We start from the raw sequence: 20,758 nt of genomic DNA on the forward strand, positions 1-20,758 counted from the left end.
ATTTATATTTCACATGGGAAGCAATGAAAAATGCAGTGATCATAATAATTTAAAACTAAATTCAGGCGGGTTGCAGACCGCCATTTAGGATGCACTCCGCGCGTCCTAGGGTTAGGAAGGGGCGTCCTAAGGTTAGGAAGGGTTGCACCTTCCTAACCGCCCCTGTTCCTAACACGCACGGAGCACGTCCTAAATGGCAGCGCCCATCCACATGGGTGCTGCCATTTTTACGTCTTGGATGCACAGCGTCCAGACGTGGTGCACCGGAAGTGATGTGGTGCCACTTCCACGTTTTGAAAAGGAGCGCCATTTCGGCGCTCCTTTTTCGCTGTGGCCAGAAGTTTCGCGGTCTGGCTGCTGGGGCTTCCCTCCGCAGCGAATGGCGGTGGCAGCAGACCACCCGCTTTAGGGCGGTCTGTAACGCACCTCAAACAGCACTCCATTTTTAAAAAATGAACACACTTTCTTAAAATGTCAGGTAAATCCCTTAAATCAAGAGTGGACAATTTGTGATTCTCTAAATGTTGTTGGACTACAACTGTCATAATCTTTCACCATTGGAATTACTTGCTAAGCCTGATGGAGGTTGCAGTGCACCAAAATCTGGAAGACCACAAGTTGCCCATCCCATCCTTACACTGTCCATCCTGTTTTGCAAGTACCCTATGGGCTATTTCAATTAAGAATGAACTTATGATAATTGAGATCAGTATAAAAACAAACTGTAATAGTACACAGAGACTTGCAGCAATATTCTCCAAACAATGAAAGTTTTAAGATAGCGTTTTTGTTTTTTTTTATAATCTTTATTAAAGTTTACCATACATATATATAAAAAACATATATGACTACATAAAACATTCATAACAATACCAATATAATACAATACATACATTCAAATTGAAAGTTTTAAGATAGCGTTTGGTTGACTTGAACCTTTACCTACGAAGAGTGGGTAAGTATAACTCAGTGATGGTGAACCTATGGCACGCGTGCCAGAGGTGGTACTCAGAGCCCTCTCTGTGGGCACTTGTACTGTCACCCCAGCACAGAGTTTGCCAGAGTTTGTTACTAGAAACCCAGAGGGACATGGCACTTTGCAATAAATAAGTGGGTTTTGGGTTGCAGTTTGGGCACTCGACCTCCAAAAGGTTCACCATCACTGGTATAGCTGAAGGCTTCGAGCAACTTTTCCCAGTCTTGGCCTCTACACCTGTTCTAGACGGTATCTCCCTTCAGCATCAACTGCCATAGCAAGAGAGTAGATATCATGGGATTTGACATCCAAAAGGGCTGGAAGCCACCAATTTGGGGACCTCTGGCCATAGATTCGAATGATAAATGTCTGGGGGTCTTGGGGCTATTTTTGAGCACAGCAGGTTACATGCAGTCTGCCAGCACCATCCACCTACCAAAGGTTACCAGAAGCCCTTTGGAGAAAATTGCTGGAACTGAGTACATTATAGTTTGTTTTATACTGATTAATTTAAGTTTGGTCTTATATGAAATTCACCATCAGGGTTGCGAACAAAAAAGGTAAATTGTATTCCTAGAAATCTTAGAACACACATGATTTGCCATAAACCTTTAAGTCTTACAGGTGCCATAGGTCTCTATGTTGCTTTTAATACAAACAAATAATTACAGTTATTACTGAGTTTTTGTCTTTTGTACAATTTCTAATGAGAGAAAACAGAATGAATTAGCGAAGCTGAACCTGACTAGAATTGCTATAATAGTAAGGCTCAACTGTGAAATGCAATCTATATCTAGACTGTTTGGACACTTCAGGATTTTATTGGTTTCTGGCTTCTTGTCATGAAGATTGCCAGACTGCTAACAAATCATGTAATTTTTTATTTTCTCTGTTATGATATAATGTAGCCTTGTGGTTAACCATTATAGCCAGGAAAGCAGCTATCTTTTCTGACAAATAGTTTGAGATCTAGGGAGTTTATCAGACAAGGGAAATTGGAAGTACAGTCATCCCTCCATATTTGTGGCTTTGATATTTGCGGCTTTGATTATTCACGGATTTCATTAATATGTTCTCTCTAGGACTGTCTAGGTCCTCCAGTGCAACTCTGTGGTCAACTTTAAATAAAAATTGCACTGAAAGACCATGTGTAGCTACTCCAGTGCCATTCTATGGTCAGTGTATGTTGGACATCGACCACAGAGTTGCACTGGAGGACCTAGAGATTCCTAGAGAGGTGTCCTCTCAGGTAAAAACAGTGTTTTTGTTATTTGTGGTTTTTCCATATTCACGGGTGTCTTGTTCCCCTAACCCTAGCGAATATGGAGGGACAACTGTATAATCCAATGGCAATCCGAATGCAATCATAGGGTTTCGTGTTATTGCGTGATAGAGTACCACACACAATTTCGGGCAATGGCAAGCTATTTTTGGGCAATGGGGAGTTAGTTTGAATGCAATTCGAATTCACGTAAATTCGCTGAACTAGCGAATTCATGTGAATGCGTTCGGGCCCCACTTTCTTTTCATTCAAATTTAAGAGAAATTCCTCCCGTGTGATAAACTCCTAATACTCAAGTTTCTCAGTAACATTAGTTGACATAAGGACATGTAGACTTGCAAATTAGTTACATTTGTCTGTAGAGCAGAAGTTATCTGTTGTGACTGCCTCTGTGCAACAAAATAAACTGTAAAGGGTGGTTTCATAGAATTTGGAATAAATGTTTGCATATTGATTTTTACCCCAAAGTCCATAATGATGAGCATTTGTGAGAGAAATGTGGCTTAGAAGTCTTAAAAGAAAAGAAATGTAAAGGGACTAACTGAAGACTGCTTAGAGAGTTCTGGAACATGATGAATATGCAAGGCAGTTGGACCACAGAACGTCAAGGGTGTGATTTAGAGAAAAATGAAATAGAGATGCATTAATGTCATCTGTGATCGCCCTAACAATTTATAGTATGATTTTTGGGGGGGGGGGCAGCAGTTACAATCTGTAGGATAAATGCCATGATGTGGAAACTGAGTTGCAAATGTCACATACCTAATTATAGGTTCTTGTTTAAGAATAGTATTTTCCTCCTTTCTTTAGATCTGTGCTAAAGGTCCAGTGTTATATCATGCACTAGATAAATGTATTATAGATGGGAAATTCTTAATTTTATCTTTATCTCTTCTAGGTAGAGGAAAGAGCTCAAGATGAAAAACTTTTTAAATAATGTTGAGAACATTAAAACAAATATGAATGAATGATGATGGATTTGTCTTTTATGATGACAGCATGACAGTGGAGCAGCTTGGAGCAGACAAAGTGTTCTTCTGTGTCATGAATGTGGAAGGCCTGGACCCCATTTTTCCTCTTCTCAACTGCATTTTGGAATTTTTGACGAATATTATTTGAAAACTGTTTCCCTTGCCAAAATCTGCTGTAGTCACAACTGATGGATCATTATAGAAGAAATCTGAAACTTTTTTTCCTGTTTTGAAAAGTGACAACTGGACTTTTTAAAGGATTCACAGCATTGTTCACCAGAGCACAAATAATAATAAGAAAACACAAGGGCAGCCTTCCAACGTGTCCCCCACTCCCCCTTGAAATAAAAGGCTTTACAGCTCAACCTTGCACCAGCTGTTACCCAGATTTCGCTGTCAAGAGAAAAATAAATAAAATTAAACAAGGACTGTCAGACAGACAGCCCCAGTTCCTGATGAAATCGGGGAGAGTGCTCTTATATTAGGAGACAAATACATTGGGGGATGTGGAAGAAAGATGTGTGCAAAACTGGCAGATTTGATAACAGGATAACCTCTTTCTGAGCAGACACAAAAATGTACTGCTTTATACAAAGAGCAGATTAGAAAGAAGAAACTTTGTGCAACGCCTGCCTAGGAAGATACTGTGGGCTTTCCCAAAATAAAGTAGTGATATATGAAACCCCAAAACAAAACTTGTTGACACCTTGTGTTTTTTCTCATCGTTTTCTTTGGAGTGGTCATCTCTATCATCCTGCTCTTTTCACTGGAAAAGTCCACTATAACTACTTTATTTGCTACATTTCTCAACTATTTATGTCAGATTCAGAAGAGGACCCTCTCCAGTAGCTCCTTGAAGGAGTTCATTTTCTTCCAGAGCTTGCTTGGTTCAAGAACTTGCATAATTTTCACTGTTTGTGCTGAATTACTAACATTTTAAAATGGAGTATAAGCTCCTATTTTATATTTTTAAAATTTCTCTTGCCCTACAGAAGTCTTGGAAATAGGCACTGAATTCCCTCATTTCTTTCATTACACTTATTTCAGTTGTTAATGCTACTCCTATTCATATTGGTGTCAGTACGGTCTTGAGTGTACTATAAGTCTGTTCTTATTCAACACAACTTCTCAAGAACTTGGATAACTGTTTAAGACTCTTCCTGCACACATTGATTTCCAGTTTGGAGGTCCCACTTCCCTTTTTTCTTGTACTTTCTGAGTCCAGTTGGGCCTGGGCTATGCTGCAGGGCGGATCATCCACCAGAGCTCCAACATGCCAGCAGCATCTGGAAAGAGATTCAAACCCAGCAAGTATGTCCCAGTATCGGCAGCTGCAATCTTCTTAGTAGGAGCCACAACTCTCTTCTTCGCTTTTACGTGAGTCACAGATTTAGTATTTGGGGTGGATAGATTGAGTTGGGCTTGGCAGTTTTACTTGTAAAGTCATTACCTATATCTGGTACCACTAGAGGTAAATATCTGCTGTACCTGCCTTTCTGTTGTGTTTGCTTTCCAATCTAAGTGAGGCACATTTCTGCTCAAAACCCACTGACTATTTTTTTTCTTTATTGAAGTTTGTAACTAATTAGATATCAGTTTTTAAAAAGGCACTTTGGTGAGCAAGGCTTCAGTCTTTCTAGGATAATTTGCATTACTACAGTTTTTAAGGTGGAACCTTTTGAAAGTGATCTATATTTCATGTAAGAAGTATTGTGATTGAATGTAACTATAAAATATGATGTTTCGTTGGTTGTGAGAACTAAGATAGCTCACTCTGAGATTGCTCCATCTGTTGGTCACTTTAGATCCACCAGCAATGTGGAAAGATAGTGTTTTTTGCCAAAAGTAGATAGGGCTATTACTACAATTTATCTGCCACAGCCTGAAGTAAATTTGTTTAACACGGACATAACTGACATTTTGATAGTAGACAAAAGTTGACATATCAGTTAAGTTACTGATGAAGAATAGTTCATTTGAGAATGTACAACGTTTAGAGCCTACAGGCCTGATTTCCCCCCTTACTTTGAAATTTATTTTAAAAAAACAGTCTTCTGTAGTGATGGCCTCTTCACATTTCTAACACTGGTTTTCAAAAAATGAGGTTTCCATTGTACAAGGTGCATTTTGTTCAGGATATGGGAAATGTGGGCTTTGTATTCATCATATAATGAGGATCGTATAAGATGCTTAAAATTTTTCTGAGCATTTTACAGATCCACTCAATTTTTGTTGGTAGAATCCAGTAAAATAGTGGGTGGGTGGAAAATCCATTCGCTCATTACAGTCCCTATGTGTACCCAAAACTGTTCTAGAACTGTGGTGGTGAACCTATGGCATGCAAAGCCATAGGAGAGGCAGCTGAAGGCCTGAGAGGGTGGGGGAAAGAAGTCCTGCCCAGGAGGTCCTGCCCCAGAGGGTGGAAGTTCAGTCCTGCCCCCGGCACTGAGTAACACCTGGTGCCAGAACGCCTTTTAGTTTGGGCCCTCAGTCGTGAAAAGGTTTACCATCACTGCTCTAGAGAGCTGGGAAATCCTCTAGAGCCAGTCTTTGGGCAGCATAGATGGTTGCAGCAGAGACAGTAGAAGAAAATTCATTGTGACTGATAGAACAACATTGTATTTAGCCCAGTGAAAGAAAAGAGGGTCTCTTTCTACAGACTTGCAGTGTATATTTACAATACGAAAAGACAAAAAAGGAGACAGAAAAGGAAAAGCAAGTATCAGAATAGTATTGCTACTTGGTGATGGATGGAATTGTGTAGCTTTCCACCCTGCCACGATCCTTCATGAGAAACAAGAGAAATGGAATTCAATGATAACTATGTTAGATAGTATTCTACATTAGCTATCTAAGGATATCAAGTGAATATGTCTCCTTGATACAGAACTGAAAACAGATTAGATAATACGTAGGAAATGTGCCACAAACGTGGTGGCCTTACAGGCTTTTACCCATATTCATTATGAAGATTGTAATCATATTAAATAATCTATTTCATCCAAATTAAACACTGGTGATGTGTATACATTTGAAGGAACTATTTTTGGTTTAAATACAGTTACTAAGTATGTGAAGTTACAGTGATGTTATTAGATGGCTATTTGTGAGGGCATGGAGTGCTCATCATGAAGAAAAAAATGATCTGTGTAAACAAAAATGGAGTAGTTGTGTAAAGAATACTCTCTCTTGCGCCATATACTCCCAGTCCCCAGTACCCATTCTCTGGAGATATGATTAAAATCTTTTCACTTAAATATTAAAGACATAAGGCTTTCCATTTGCTCAGATACCAGTCAAAGTGAAGTATTTCATGTTAATGAAAACTCATGCTGGTTGCTATAACCACAGAATACTAAACTGTACTAGTGAGTTCCAGTCCACTATTAGGAAATTATTAGTGTTGTGTGTGTGTATCTGTGACAGTATATTAACAATGTGATCTAATAGCACTCCATTGCATAGATTGAGGCAAGTGAAAGCTAAAAAATGGTGGGAAATTTTCTTTAGAAGTTAATCCATCAATTACATACCGTATCTACTCAACTATACATTGACCTCATATGTATAAGTCAGGGGCACGTTTTGGGGCCAAAATTATGGATTATGCTATGTTCCATGGATAAATGGTGGTTGAAAGTGAGGAGCATATAGCAAAGGGTTTAAAGGATGAAGCAAAGCAAAATAATGTCAAAGAAGTTACCAAATTCCAGCAGACTCTTTGTGTTTACTCCTAAGGCTGGATGGATGACAGAGTAGAGTGGGACAGTGCTTCCAGGACAGATTATACTCTTCCTTTTCACCAGAGGATGGTTCCTTCTTTTAAGTAAGAGTTAAGATACTGTACTTACACTGACCCTTGGATAAGTTGACTCAGGTTTTGGGGGTCAGTTTTTTTGCCTAAATTTCTAGACTTACACAAGAGTATATACAGTAATAACTTTTTCCAAGAATTGGGCAAGGTACGGTACTGTTCTGTTAGATTGTTTTGCATGATAGCTAGGTGACAATAAAGAGAGCTATGAACATAGTCATTGTTTACATACACAGTACAAAGAATAGACCAAATGAATTCTTTACCTGTTGTGGATAGCTTCAGTAATTTCCCAGGATGCAGCTACCCCATCCGTGCTACCTTTTATGATATGTCACACACTGTGAACAACATTTGTTTATGTAATTTTTATGCTGCCTTCCTCCCCAAAAGAAAGCCAACATTGCAGAAAATGTGTGTGTAGCCATTTTTATACTGTGAAACATAACCTTGTCGGTAGACAGGCACTATGCTAAAGCCACTATCTACAGTGCCTTCCAAAAGTTTTCTCTCATATTTTGATTTTCCCATTCTTCCAAACAATATTGGTGTTGTGGCACTAAAGTTTAGTGACACCAAAGTTAAGTGACCAAAACCAAAAGGGCACTTGTTTGTTGCATAAATATTCACCCCCTTTGCTGTGTCATGTCTACACAAGCTTTGGCACAATTGCCTCCTGAAATCACATAATGAATTCAGTGGAGTACAATTCAAGTGCCACATGATCTGTCAAAGGCCCCAGAATTTGTTGTAGAGTATATTGAAACTAACAGTATCATAAGAACCAAGGAGCTATTAAAACTGTGGTATAAAACTGAGCAGAATGACCAATCAGGATTAGATTATTTTTAAAAAAATCATAAGTCTTTGAAACTTCTATGCAGTATTGCTAGATTCATTGTATCAACGTGGAAAAAATATGGCTCAACCATAACTGTACCTAGAGAACTCCATTTGCCAAAACTAAGCGAGTGGGGAAGGCATTAGAGGAGCAACCAAGAGACTATTGGTAACTCAGAAGGAGCTGGATAATCAACTGAGATGGAAGTGAATATTGGCCCAGATGCTTCACCAAGCTGGGCTTTATGGGAGAGTGGCAATAAGAAAGCCATGGCTGATACAAATGCATATCAAAACCCACTTAAAATTTGCAAACAGCCTTGTGCAAGACACAGCAAAGAAATGGGGAAAGGTTATCTGATCTGCTGAAACCAAATGTTACATGTGATTCAAAATCAACAACACTCGTTGCCCTGAGATCAGTGTACTCACAGTGAGTTGTGGTGGTGACACATCATGTTTTGGGGATGTTTTTCCTTAGCAGTTACTGGAAAACTGATAAGGATTGATGTGAGAATGGATGGAACCAAATACAGGAAAATTCTAAAGGGAAACATGTTTAAGTCTACAAGAGACTTGGTGGGCTGGTGGTGGACAACTTCTGCAGGCCTGGGGAACATTTTAAAGGCTGGGACCCTCCAGGAGATGTACAAAGTACCAAAAAATAAAATAAAAACTACAAATTGGTCAGCTGTCCCCTATTAAATAGTACAGGGAGGCCTTTGAACCTACAGTGGGCCCTCCACATTTGTGGCTTTGACTTTTGTGGATTTGATTACAGTATTCACAGATTTGACCTGTGCCCCTAATCCGAGTGAATGTGGAGGACCCACTTTTTTTTAAAAAAAGTAAATGTTGCATCTGACAGCATCCTGGAGCAGCAGCTCACTCTCTTTTGAACAGAAGAAGGTTGGTCTGGAGATTCTGGAGGTGTTGAAGTCCACAAAAACATTCCCAGGGCTACACTTCACTGATCCCTGGCCTAGCAAAAAAATTAGATCAAACAACTATCTTTCTAGTATTTGATATATATGTAATTTTCTTTGTACAAAACTAAAACATGTATACTTTTGAAGGTATAGTCTGATACACACATAGGAGAAAACTCACTACACAGAGAGGCTCTTCTGATTGCAGAATAAACAGTAATTTATTGAAGTGCCTTGAGAAGGTGTTTAGTTTTGACAAACAAAGTTGTAAATATATAAAATACTAGAGAAAGAGATGCAGATTCCTGTACCCTATGATAGTTAAGCATATGTATCTCAGTTGTTGCTATAGGAAAAATCTGAAAATAGAAATTGCATTTTTTTTCTAATTAGAAAAAAAGTACTTTGCAGTTTCCCCCAACGTGGTCACTCCAAATGTCTTGGGATATAGTACCCATCATACTCAAACAGTGGCTGGGGTCATGATGAAACCTTTTTATCTTATTTAGAAAGAAATAGGCTCATACAGATGCAGTGTTAATGACTAACAGTATACATCGGAAGAATGTTAACATCTTATTAGGAGCCCTGGTGGCGTAGTAATTAAATGCCTCTACTGCAGCCACTCAAAACCATAAGGTTGCAAGTTCAATACCAGCAAAAGGGCTCAAGCTTGACTCAGGCTTGCATCCTTCTGAGGTCGCTAAAATGAGTACCCAGATTGTTGGGGGAAATTATCTTACAGTTGTAAACTGCTTATACACTGTTAGTTCAGTATGAAGCGGTATATAAATGAAGCTGTTTGTTTGTTTATTTTGTTTATTGACTCCATCAACAGCATGTTACTATTCTCTAAATTGTCATACTGTATATTTTGAGAGTACTGCAAAACATGGTACTGATTACAAAGGAGTACACACATTACAAAGGTGCCTTTTCACAAAACTTACTTTTCCCATTACACTTTCTAAAAAAGTAGTAGGATAAGTGGAGATGTAAAGAAAAATGTCCCTCCTCAAATGTATCTGTGTGTGTCTTGGCCTTGAGTTCTCTGCAGGTGGGAGAGGTAAAAGGCAAGGAAGTATTGAGTCTGTTTAGTCCTTGTAGGATCTGTGCAGATACGGAAAAAACACATTTTTTATTTTTTTATTGTATTTTTATTGAGTGCATTATCACAAAGACAAAATCCAACATATAACTACAAATTCCAACCTTATGGAAATAGACATTAGACAGCTTACATATTTACAACACATAACATACAACGTTGTGATTGAACCATTGATTTTTCCTAAAAAACATATAACATAAATCAATCCTTCCTGCTATTTGGATTCATCTTACCTCAAGCTATAAGCGTTTCATCTAAGTGTTAATCTAGACATTAACCTTACACTTGTATTGTTTTTCTTAAGATAAATCATAGAAAAATAAGATACCACACTATAATACAATTTCAATATTACCGGTCTTAAACAAAATAAAATAGTCATGGCTTTGTTTTAGTACATTTCTAAACCTTCTCTTAACTTAGATTGTGTGAGTAAAAAGATATATGGTTTCCCTCTTTTTACCATGTCTTTATACATCGTCTTTCATTATACAATTTTTTAAAACGGTACAGTGCACTGGGAGCATTTTTTAACAAAAATTCCTTCAGAGAAGAGAAGTAATGCTCAGTTATCCAATATTAGACATCATGTCCAGGAAAGAGCCATTCCAGTACAGTATCTGGAATCTTTTTTTTTTTTTCAAACACCGTGTAAGCTGTTAGTTATGATCCACAGACCTGAACTTACTGCATAGTCCTGACTTATGTTATTATGTAGGTGACAGACTCATCATCATTCTTTTATCAGCTTTCCACAACCTCCTTTAATAAACTTTATATTTTCCTTGTAAGGAAGATGTGCCAACAAGTGAATTTATCTCTCTTGTCTGCAATACTGTTTTTGATACTGAGTGATCAGAATTGTGTACAGTTCTCTAAATCTTTTTTACATAAAGGCATAATGAACTTACTAGGGATGCCTTACTGAAGTAGCACTCGTGGTAAACTCATATCTTTTACAGTACTGGAACTTCTGGTAATTGTTCATGCAAGGTTTTACATCAAGAAGGTTATTCCGTATAACTTAAAAGATTGAATACTAACCAGTAATTCTTCCGTAAAATTCAAAATCTTATTTGCTCTGTATCTTTTTTCCTAGTTGTTGCAACGTAAGCATGTAGATAGCATTACATTGATTTTTAATATAATTGGTACCAAGTTAATTAAATTTGAGACAAACAGTTGAAGATTTAAAGCACTAACTTTGCTGCTTCCCCAAATAACTGGAATATGTTAACATTTTACTATGACTTCGTCTTAGCAAAAAGATTGTTTGCTGACAAGTTGCCCAACATTAGATAAATCAACATTCTGCCTCTTAGGTAGTAGTGTAACAAGTAGTATGTGACAAAAGGAATATCAGCAGCACAACATCCATGGAATTATGCATATAAATCAATGTACAAAAACGACCACTGATCATAAATCAATTAAATAACTTGATTTAATGTCTAGTGTCCTACCTCATGGATAAAGATCATGCAGGATGAGTCATAGCAACAAAGCAATTGTAGAAGGAGTTTTTGAGATTTTGCACACTAGTTGTAACAGGTATTTTGTGTGGAATTACAGAACAATCACTGTCCAGGAATGCTAGGTTAGTGCACCAACTGCACCCATTATTTGAGATGTAAGATCTGGCCATAGTGACTTTAGTTAACATCTGATTGAATTACTGTAACATGCTTTAAATGGGGCTGCCTTTGAAATGTATTAAACTTAAGCTGATCCAGAATGCTGCTGTCACATTGTTAGCTGTGTTCAGTTACAAGGAGAATGTGTTTCATTTGTAACAATGACTTCACACACTGCTACCAAAAGCACTTCAAATTGATTGTGTCCCACAAAACTCTTCATTATTTAGGAACAGGCTGCATTCTTCTGTATGAGCCTATCTGGATCTCAGACTCTTGAAGGAAAAAAACGCAATACCATAATCATTAAAAGTCAACATGGGTTTCTCGAAAACAAGTCATGCCAGATGAATCTTATCTCTCTCTTTTTAATATAGATTAACAAGATTGGTAGATGACAGGAATACTGTGGATGTAGTCTAACTTGATTTTAGTAAGGTTGTTGACAAGTTTCCCCATGATGTTATTGCAAACAAGCTAGTAATACATGGGCTAGACAATGCTACTGTTAGGTGGATTTGTAATTGGTTGACTGGCCAACCCCAAACGTTATTCACCAATCCTGTAGAGAAGTGACTAGTACTTAACTTTTTTGACAACAATTATAATAAGTATGAAAAGAGATCAAGAAGGATCTGGAAAAATGGACAAAACTTCAATTATCATTCCTGGACAGAATTTCCATAATAATGATGAATGTTCTGGAAAAATACTTATTTCAAAATCTTCTAATTATAATGAACAGGAAACACTTCAAAACCTGGCAAAAATTTTATGGATGAGGAAAAAATCAAGAATAAAATGGTCTATTTTGGCAGAAGCTAAAGAGGAGGGAGGATGTGCATTCCCAGACATCATGCTGGAATATGTTCAGAGGAGAACTACCAAAATGGTGAATTGGTGAAAGGTCTGAAAACCATGCTCTATGAGGAGTGGCTTAGGGAGCTGGATATGCTTAGGCTGGAGAAGAAGGTCAAGATGTGACATTGTAGCCATGTTTATATATTTGAAAAAGGTATAATTTTGAAGATGGAACAAACTTGTCTTCTGCTGCTCCAAAGATAAGAACATGGAGCACTGGATTCAAACTACAGGAAAAGAGATTCCATCTAAACATCAGGAAAAACTTCCTCACAGCAAGAGCTGTTCAATAGTGGAATATGCCACCTCAGTGAGTAGTGGAGTCTCTTTCTTTGGAAGCTTATAAACAGGTTGGATGGTCATTTATCAGGAGTGTTTTGATTGTGTATTCCTGCATGGCAGGGGTTGGACTGGATGGCCCTTGTGATTTCTTCCAATTCTCTGATTCTGGAGAGCAGGATTTGATTCCCTGCTCGAGCATAAAAACCCACTGGCCAAAGTAAGTTTTAATCTGCTCAAGCTATTACAGTGCGCCCGCGCCATTCATTGCATACATGCTCAAGCCGCGGGGCGGAAGGGGCTGTGCGTCCCATTCAATTGAATGGGCATGCGCGCCCGTTGCGCACGAGCCCCATTGTTTCCAATGGGGCTCGAGCATAGGCGGAATTTGCCTTACGCGGAGGGATCCGGAACGGATCCCTCCGCGTAAGGCGAGGATGGACTGTATTTCTTCCTTATTGGTATGTTTTTTATTTGTTATTCAAATTTTAATGTTCCAAATAAAATGTGTTGGTTTTATATGTATTTTCTTATTAGATGCCTTGAGCATTAATTTTAGATAGGTAGGATATAAATTTAATAATATACTGTATATCAAATGTTTCTACAGTATATAAGTCAGGAAAACATACTTTGCATTTTGTGTGTTGTACTGCATGAAGTACCCATCAGTGAAAGATGTAACATTCCAGTAATCATAAAGGAAGAATAAACGGTTGCCCCTCCTTTTACATGGGGGATCCGTTCCGCGCCCCCCTCACAAAAATGCAGTTTCGCCTATATTCAAGCCCCATTTCCTTGAATATAGATGGGGATGCACAGGTTTGCGCCACAGCTGCACACCCCATTCATTCTTCCTCCGTTCGTCTCTTGTGCATAAGCGAGAGACACAGGTCTGAAGACTGCGAGAATGGAGGGAGGACTGTAGTTAACTTTGCAATACAAGATCAAAACTCCTCTGCAGCCCTGTCTGTAATAATTTGAGCTTTTCTGTTGTTGAGTTCATTTTTTAGAATGAACATTTCATGGAAGAGCCACTTAACTGTAGGTCAGCTAAAGTTTTCTGACCTACATTTGTAAGAGCTGATCAAAAATGAATAATTATCATGCACGATGAAAGTCCAGAGCTTCAAACTCTATCTACTCAAAGCTATGGGCAGTGGGGGTAGTGGATTTAATGACATGTTCTTCTTAACACTGCATCACATGCATAAACGTTGTCTCTAACCTCTGAGGACTGCTTCTGGTTTTCATCATTTACTCATGTACTCTTAAGTACATCTCCCATGAAGACTTGTTAAAATATAATGTCTGCATATTTTTCAGATATTTCCCAACATGTAAATCTCTATTTGAGATTTGCATGTAGCATTTCACAGTTCTCTAGACAGAGATGTAGGGTGTTGGGAGCACACTAGTTTTGAATACCTGTTGCAGGTTGTTAACATTAAGGGTGGGAAATGTGAAATTAACTTCAGACCAGTTAATTCATGCAGGCATCTTGCTTGATTTCTCATCTTTTGACTCATTGCAATTAAATTACTTCAAATAAAATATTGTCATTGCATTGATAACAAAATTTCTGTCTAGTTATAAATTATGCTGGCACATTTACATATGTCGGTCACTTTAATGAGGCTCTGATCATCCAATAACAAGCATGCATGTGTGAATTGGCTTTTTCTTTTTCTGAGCCATCCATGATTTCTTCATCATTCTGAGGAAGGGAATGAATTTTCAAACTGAAATAGGTTTTTTGCCTAACATGTGTAAATGTGCCTCCAATTTGCCTGTTGGTTTTTCTCTGAGGAGCACTCAGATGTGGTTTTGTCAGTTCCTTCCTCTGAAATAAAGCCTACAGCTTTTGGTATTCATTGGCAGTCTCCCATCCAAATACTAACCAGACCTAACCCTGCTCAACCCCCAAGATCAGACAGGGTTTGGTGCCTTTAGGGTATTTATGCCTGCCGAATATATACTAGGATGATGTAGTACGCATACGCTGAAAGCACCACATGCACAAGCCCCATTCATTTAAATGGGGCTCAAGCATAGGCGTTTTTTGTTTTACGTGGGGGAGTCTGGAATGGATCCCCTGCGTAAACAAAGGGTGCACTGTAGTTTGAGTGATATAGTGGTGGAGCCAGTGTGGTGTAGTTGTTTCAGTGTTGGACTAGAGCACTTGGAACCTAGGTTTTAAATCTTTGATTGGCCATGGAAATCTACTTGGTGACTTTGGGCAAGTTACATTCTCTCAGTCTCGGGAACCCAAAAGCAAAGGCAAACTGCTCTGAACAAATCTAACCAAGAAAACAGTGCAATGGATTTGCCTTAGGGTCACCATAAGTTGAAAACTATTTGAAGGCACACAACAAGAACACATACAACCTGTTTTTTCCCCTGTCAAGTTGTTCTTTATAGTAGAACTAGAGAGTGGGACCATAGGATGAGAACTGTGGCATGGCACATGTTGGCATAGCATTAATTCTTAGAAAACTCTAACAATGGTAAGGAAGTTTTAACACCCATATCCACATGAAGTTAATTCATGCCATTCAGACGTCTGCTGTGTACAATTTGCCAACAGATAAAATCCTGCTGTGACCTAGATATTATTATTGATACAGAACCAGAGGATGTAACTTTGCCCCTTCTTGTCCAGTGTTAACGACTAATTGTCAGTTGGTACAGCTTGGGGTCAGGGTGAGGGCTGCCACATTTGTATGACAATCCTGTGCTTCCTAGTTCATTAAAAAGACCAGGGTAAGGAAATTGACCAAATTGGCAAAGAGAATATTTAGTGCAGCTTTACAACAAGGCAGAGGTCTAACAACAGTTGTAAGATTGCTGCAGGAAAAGCCTTCTTTGAATCTCTTCATAATGAATAATTATCAAGTAGTGTCATGCCTCCAGAGCATCTTTGATGCTCTTGAGACATATATTTAGTTGAGATTATATTAGGCTTTCTATGTATCAGTTTAGAAGGGGAAATAGAGATCTACAGCTATAAGAAAGACAAGGATTGTGGGAAATCCCAGGGTCTTATACTGTCTCCCTCTAGTTAGTTTCAATGTGTAGTAAGATTTCAGCCAAGTCAGGCCTGGAGAGAGTATTTTCCTTTGACAAAGAGATAAGTCCACAAAAGAAGAAAGATAGTCCTCAGAAGAAGAAAGATAGAATCCACCAAGAAGAGAGAGCAAGGTATTTAGGAAGGACTATTGAAAAAGAAGAAATCAGTTTCATGTTATTTGTGTTTATAACCAGTAAAGCTTTTGAAACTTTAGAAATTTGTGGACAAGTCTTTTGTTCTGGCTGTGATCCCGAGAGCCAGAGGCCTTACTACACCCAAAGTCCATAGTATTGCTCTTGGGACAAAACAAGTAGCATCTAATGTTTTTTAAATCCAGCTGTTTTGAGTTCAACTTGGAAGAAAGGTGGGATGTAAATCAAATAAATAATACATCTAGTGGAGTGTGTGGCGGTGTCCTTGTTCCAAGGGTTCCTGGAAGAGAATAATTGTTCGGATCTATTTTGATCTGGTTTCAGGCTATGTTATGTTATGTTTTATTACAGTACATGATATTTAGATTTATGCCTTGGACCTGTTTCATTAACTGACCTAAAGAACTTAAAGCTAAGCAGCGTCAGCCCTGGTTATTACAGTTGGCCCTCCTTATGCACAGATTTTATATCCATGGATTCAAGCATCCATGGCTTGAAAATATTCAAAAAACTATGAATTCCAAATAGCAAATCTTGATTTTGCCATTTTATATAAGGGACAACATTTTGCTATGGCATTGTATTTTATGGGACTTGAGCATCCACAGATTTTGTTATCTACAGGGGATCCTGGAACCAAACCTCAGCAGGTAATACTGTTTACTGTTTATAACAGGTAACAAGGGCCCACTGTTTTGGAGGGAGATTCCAATGCACACCATGTGCTATAGGCTGTGTTTCAGAGGTAGGAATAATAAAACCACCCCTTGAGTACTCCTTGGCTAAGAAAAGTCTTTGAAATTCAGAGGATTACCATAAATCAATGGGTGACTTGAAGACACACATGCACCTATTTCATTTATTGAATAATTCTTGAAGTTTGTTTGGTATTAAGTTGAGAAGATGCCCTGCAAATAGACCTTTCTGTGACTTTTATGTGCTAAGAATTCCTGCTGTGTGTGTGTGTGTGCATATCCATGCACATGTTCACACACACACACACACACACACACACAGAGAGAGAGAGAGAGTATTTACTGTGATGTTTCTGAATATGGAACTCTCCTCCATATTCTCCACACCCAATGAGACTGAAACCTTTAGAGGGTTCAGGACTCTGATATATCATGGCTTGGTCAACATCAAAACAGAACTTGATCATTGTGGACACTGCTCAATTCCTGGCATCTCGAAGACTCCATTCAATGCCAGCTGGCAAAGAGGGGAACATTCAATTGAATAGCTAGACAGTTTTATTGTCAGCCATTCTCACCTGCAAAATCTCAAATTACCTTGTCTGCATGGGTGTGTACCACCAACTGCCATGGGAAAAGCTAACTCTCTCCCTCAACATAGTGGGAAATGAAGATCGAAGGGTGTCTTCATTCCTCTTGTCCAAAGCTCACCAGCTGACTGGACAGCAGATAATGGCCTCTCATCACATTGCAGACCAGGGTTAGGCATCTCTGGCCTGCGTGCCGGATGCGGCCCGGCGAGGCCTTGGGACTGGCCCCAGCCTGGTCTTGCCGCTGGGGCCTTTGGCGTCTCGCATGAGGGGCATGGTGGGGCAATTGTCTATAGAAGCCTCAGAAACATGCATTTATCTTAACATTTTTTAAAAAATCAGTAAATTTTTTCGCGTGTCCTCCATTTTTTATTTAAAAAAGTGCCCTCCATTTGAAAATTTTGTCCTACATTTGTCCCAGTTTATTTATTTATTTATTTATTTTAAATTATTTAATTATTTATTTTTTTGCTTCGGCCCCCCAGTTGTCTGAGGGACAGCAACCCGGCCCCCGGCTCAAAAGGGTTGCCTACCCTTGTTGCAGACTGTGATGACAAAGTGATGGCCGAGTCTGTGGCCTTCCAAAGACATGCATAGTTGCGCATCAAAGACTTGCCATTCAGCGATGGTGGCCTTTTCACCACTGAAACAGATACCATTGAAACAGAAAATTACAGCATACACAGAAAATGTGATCCACTGTTAAGAAGTACAGATTCAATCTGCTGGCCCAGACTAGCTTTAAGTCCAAGCCTTTTTGTATAGATATGGGGAGACTTCAAAGTGTTCCTACATCCCATCATGGGCTTGGTACTGCCAAGCCTTTATGTTGCCTTCCTTTGATGTTCAGAAACTGATGGCCTCAGGATCCAGGTTCAAGTTTGAACGCTCTATAAAATATCAAGCTATCTAAACGTCAAACATTGATTTCCTCTGAGACATCATCCCTGCTGTCACCTTACCACTAATGCCAATTATCTTTTTCCACAAACAGCAAGAGCATGTCACCACTGTATCACCAGTTGATACATCTCAGTTTCATAATTGGCTTGAGAAATTCCACTCTACTTGGGCTTCCATCACCTCACATTCCTGGGTCCATGACATGATTGGAAGAAACTGTGCCATCAAATTTCAAACACATCCTTCCACAAGTGTCATTGGAATTACACCTTCCTCCATCATTGTACTCCAGAAGATGGATACTCTTGCAAAAAGGGGCCATTGAATCATCAATTTTTCCCCCAGGAACTTCACTGTAATTGCATTTTGTACGTCAGAGACATGTACTGCTAAATCCATCCACAAGGCTATAGAATGATGACTCAATTCTGTTCTCCCCTAAATGTAAGGAGGCGATTGGTTCACCACCCTGGATTTAAAAGATGCCTACTTCCATATTTCATTTGGGCATCCCACCAGATGTTTCTGTGTTTCACAGTGGAGAAAAAGACATACCTATTCCAGGTTCTGACTTTCAGTCTCAGCACTGTTCCCCATGTCTTCATGAAGGTTATGGCAGTGCTGGCAGCTATTCTGTAGCAGCAAAGTACCATTTTATATATTTACATAGACAGCTGGCTTGTAGCAGGCAGTTCCTGTCAGATGTAGATATCATCTTGATTCTTCTCTGCAGCCTAGGCCTCTTTCTGAACTGTATGTAAGTAAAATTGTGAATGAATCACCTCTTCCATTTCAGTCAGTTGCAACAGTGAATATATAAAAGTAGGTTGGGCATTCCTGTCCTATTAGATATTTGGGAGCGATTCTGACTTAGATGATCTCTTCTGGAGGGAGAAAGTTAAAAGTAAACTGGGTTAATTACTGGGTTAGGCTGGGAAAGTTTCTGCTGGAATATATCTTTGAATATTGCCTCCTCTATCAGGGTGGAGCCTCTGGCACCTGTCTATCTGCTTAGAGTACTTACCTGTCTTTAATTTTGCCACAACCTTCCTCACTTGCTGTTTCTGTCACTTGCTTTCATTCTGGGCTTTAATATTAAACTATCACAATAGGGGAAGGCTAAACACCTAAGCAAGATCTTTGCTGGCTTCATGTGGCCTCTTGTTGTACCTTGGTGTCTGTCTTTGTTAATGTACTGAAGGTGAAAATGTTCAGATGTGGCAATGGTTGCAGAAGCCTAAATTGGCTACAGCTGGAGTCCAGAGCAGCAGCCGAATGCTCAAGGTCAACTGAGCTGGACTAAATGTAAATATGCTATGTCTTCAGTCTGAAGAGAGATTGGTGTCTATGGTGCATAGCAACATGTATAGGAAGAGACTGGGCTTAGTGGTCGCCTCATGATAATTCTGTATATAAGCAAAAACGCTGTGCCATGGGATTGTGGGAGTTTGAGATAGTGTGGTGTGTAGGTTGGTAAGAGATTTTGTATAGTGGTGATTAGCTCGTGTTTTTTTGAAGCAAAGCAATAAAGCCCTCTAAGGAGTGAACTACTGGACAGTGATTCTTTGATCTAGCAGCTGTTTCTCCAGGCATTGTTCCAAGCAAGCCGAAAGCTTGTGTTTGGAGCTTCGCTCTGTTCCTGTGTTGGAGAGATAACCAACGTCTTCATCCATTTGTCCATCAGACTGGAATCACGGGCAACCACAGGCAAAGATTCATCACCCAAATATCAACAGTCTTTACATATACACCAGAAGTGTATATTCAGAAAGATCTTTTAAAAATAAACTGACTATGAAGTACTTCAGATCTACATGGGCAGTGTCATATTCTGCCCTCTGTTTTATTTTGAGGGGGCTTTAAATTCTCCACAACCTTGTTTAACCTTGGATGGTTTTCTGTCAACTTTGACTACATCTGGATGTGTATGTTATAATAAATGGATAAATAAGCTCAGAATATAAATTTTCCTATCATTGTGACACTTCTCAACAAAAGGAATGAAAGTTACGTAGTTGCACATAAAGCTTGATGTTCCTTTTCTTTTACAGACTTGTTTCCGTGTGCAGTGTTCTCTTGAGATACTTAGAAAATCATATTTCCTGGTTTTGTGTTTCTGCTTGCATTGCCTAATACTGTTGCTCAGACTACACTGAATTTTGAGTTTATCCCTATTTCCAGTCACCATTCTACTGCTCTTTTTATAATTAGCATGCCCGGTATCAGTAGGCTGGGTTTGTTGACTCACTATTTAGCTGCTGCTTTGGCCTCCCTTTTGCCCTGTATTAGAGATTAAACTCGTGCTCCCACTGACCTATAAATGAAAGGTGGACTTGAAATGTGCCTTTCCTTGTGGATATTTTGGTAATGGAGGATATATATATATATTACAGAAATATGTCTCACCACCATTACTTGTTTAATATATAAACCATGGACACCTTTAGTGGCTTTTGAGCCTTCTGTCAATTACTTTGCTTTGCTCCGTATGTCATTTTGTTAAGGTAGCCATGCATTTTTCTTCTCAGCTCTTTGCTCATGTTGCCTAAATCCATCTGTTTATCACAGACTGCTCTGATTGGGGAAAGAGGGACAGATGCTGCCCTAAATCGGTGGGATTAAATTCCCAGCAGCAAAGAAGATTAGGGTAT

General features: G+C 39.0%; 1 protein-coding gene across 1 annotated transcript in view; it reads left to right on the forward strand.

Moving 5' to 3' along the window:
• Positions 1-20,758, forward strand: part of ZDHHC5 (zinc finger DHHC-type palmitoyltransferase 5) — a 63,994-nt gene that overhangs the window by 16,876 nt on the left and 26,360 nt on the right. The window contains exon 2 of the mRNA XM_042473822.1: positions 3,157-4,606. Coding sequence (XP_042329756.1) covers positions 4,503-4,606 — 104 coding nt within the window. The 5' untranslated portion in view covers positions 3,157-4,502. The remainder of the gene's footprint in view (positions 1-3,156; positions 4,607-20,758) is intronic.

The sequence above is a fragment of the Sceloporus undulatus genome, chromosome 1 (genome assembly GCF_019175285.1).
Source record: "Sceloporus undulatus isolate JIND9_A2432 ecotype Alabama chromosome 1, SceUnd_v1.1, whole genome shotgun sequence".
Classification (NCBI taxonomy): Eukaryota; Metazoa; Chordata; class Lepidosauria; order Squamata; family Phrynosomatidae; genus Sceloporus; species Sceloporus undulatus.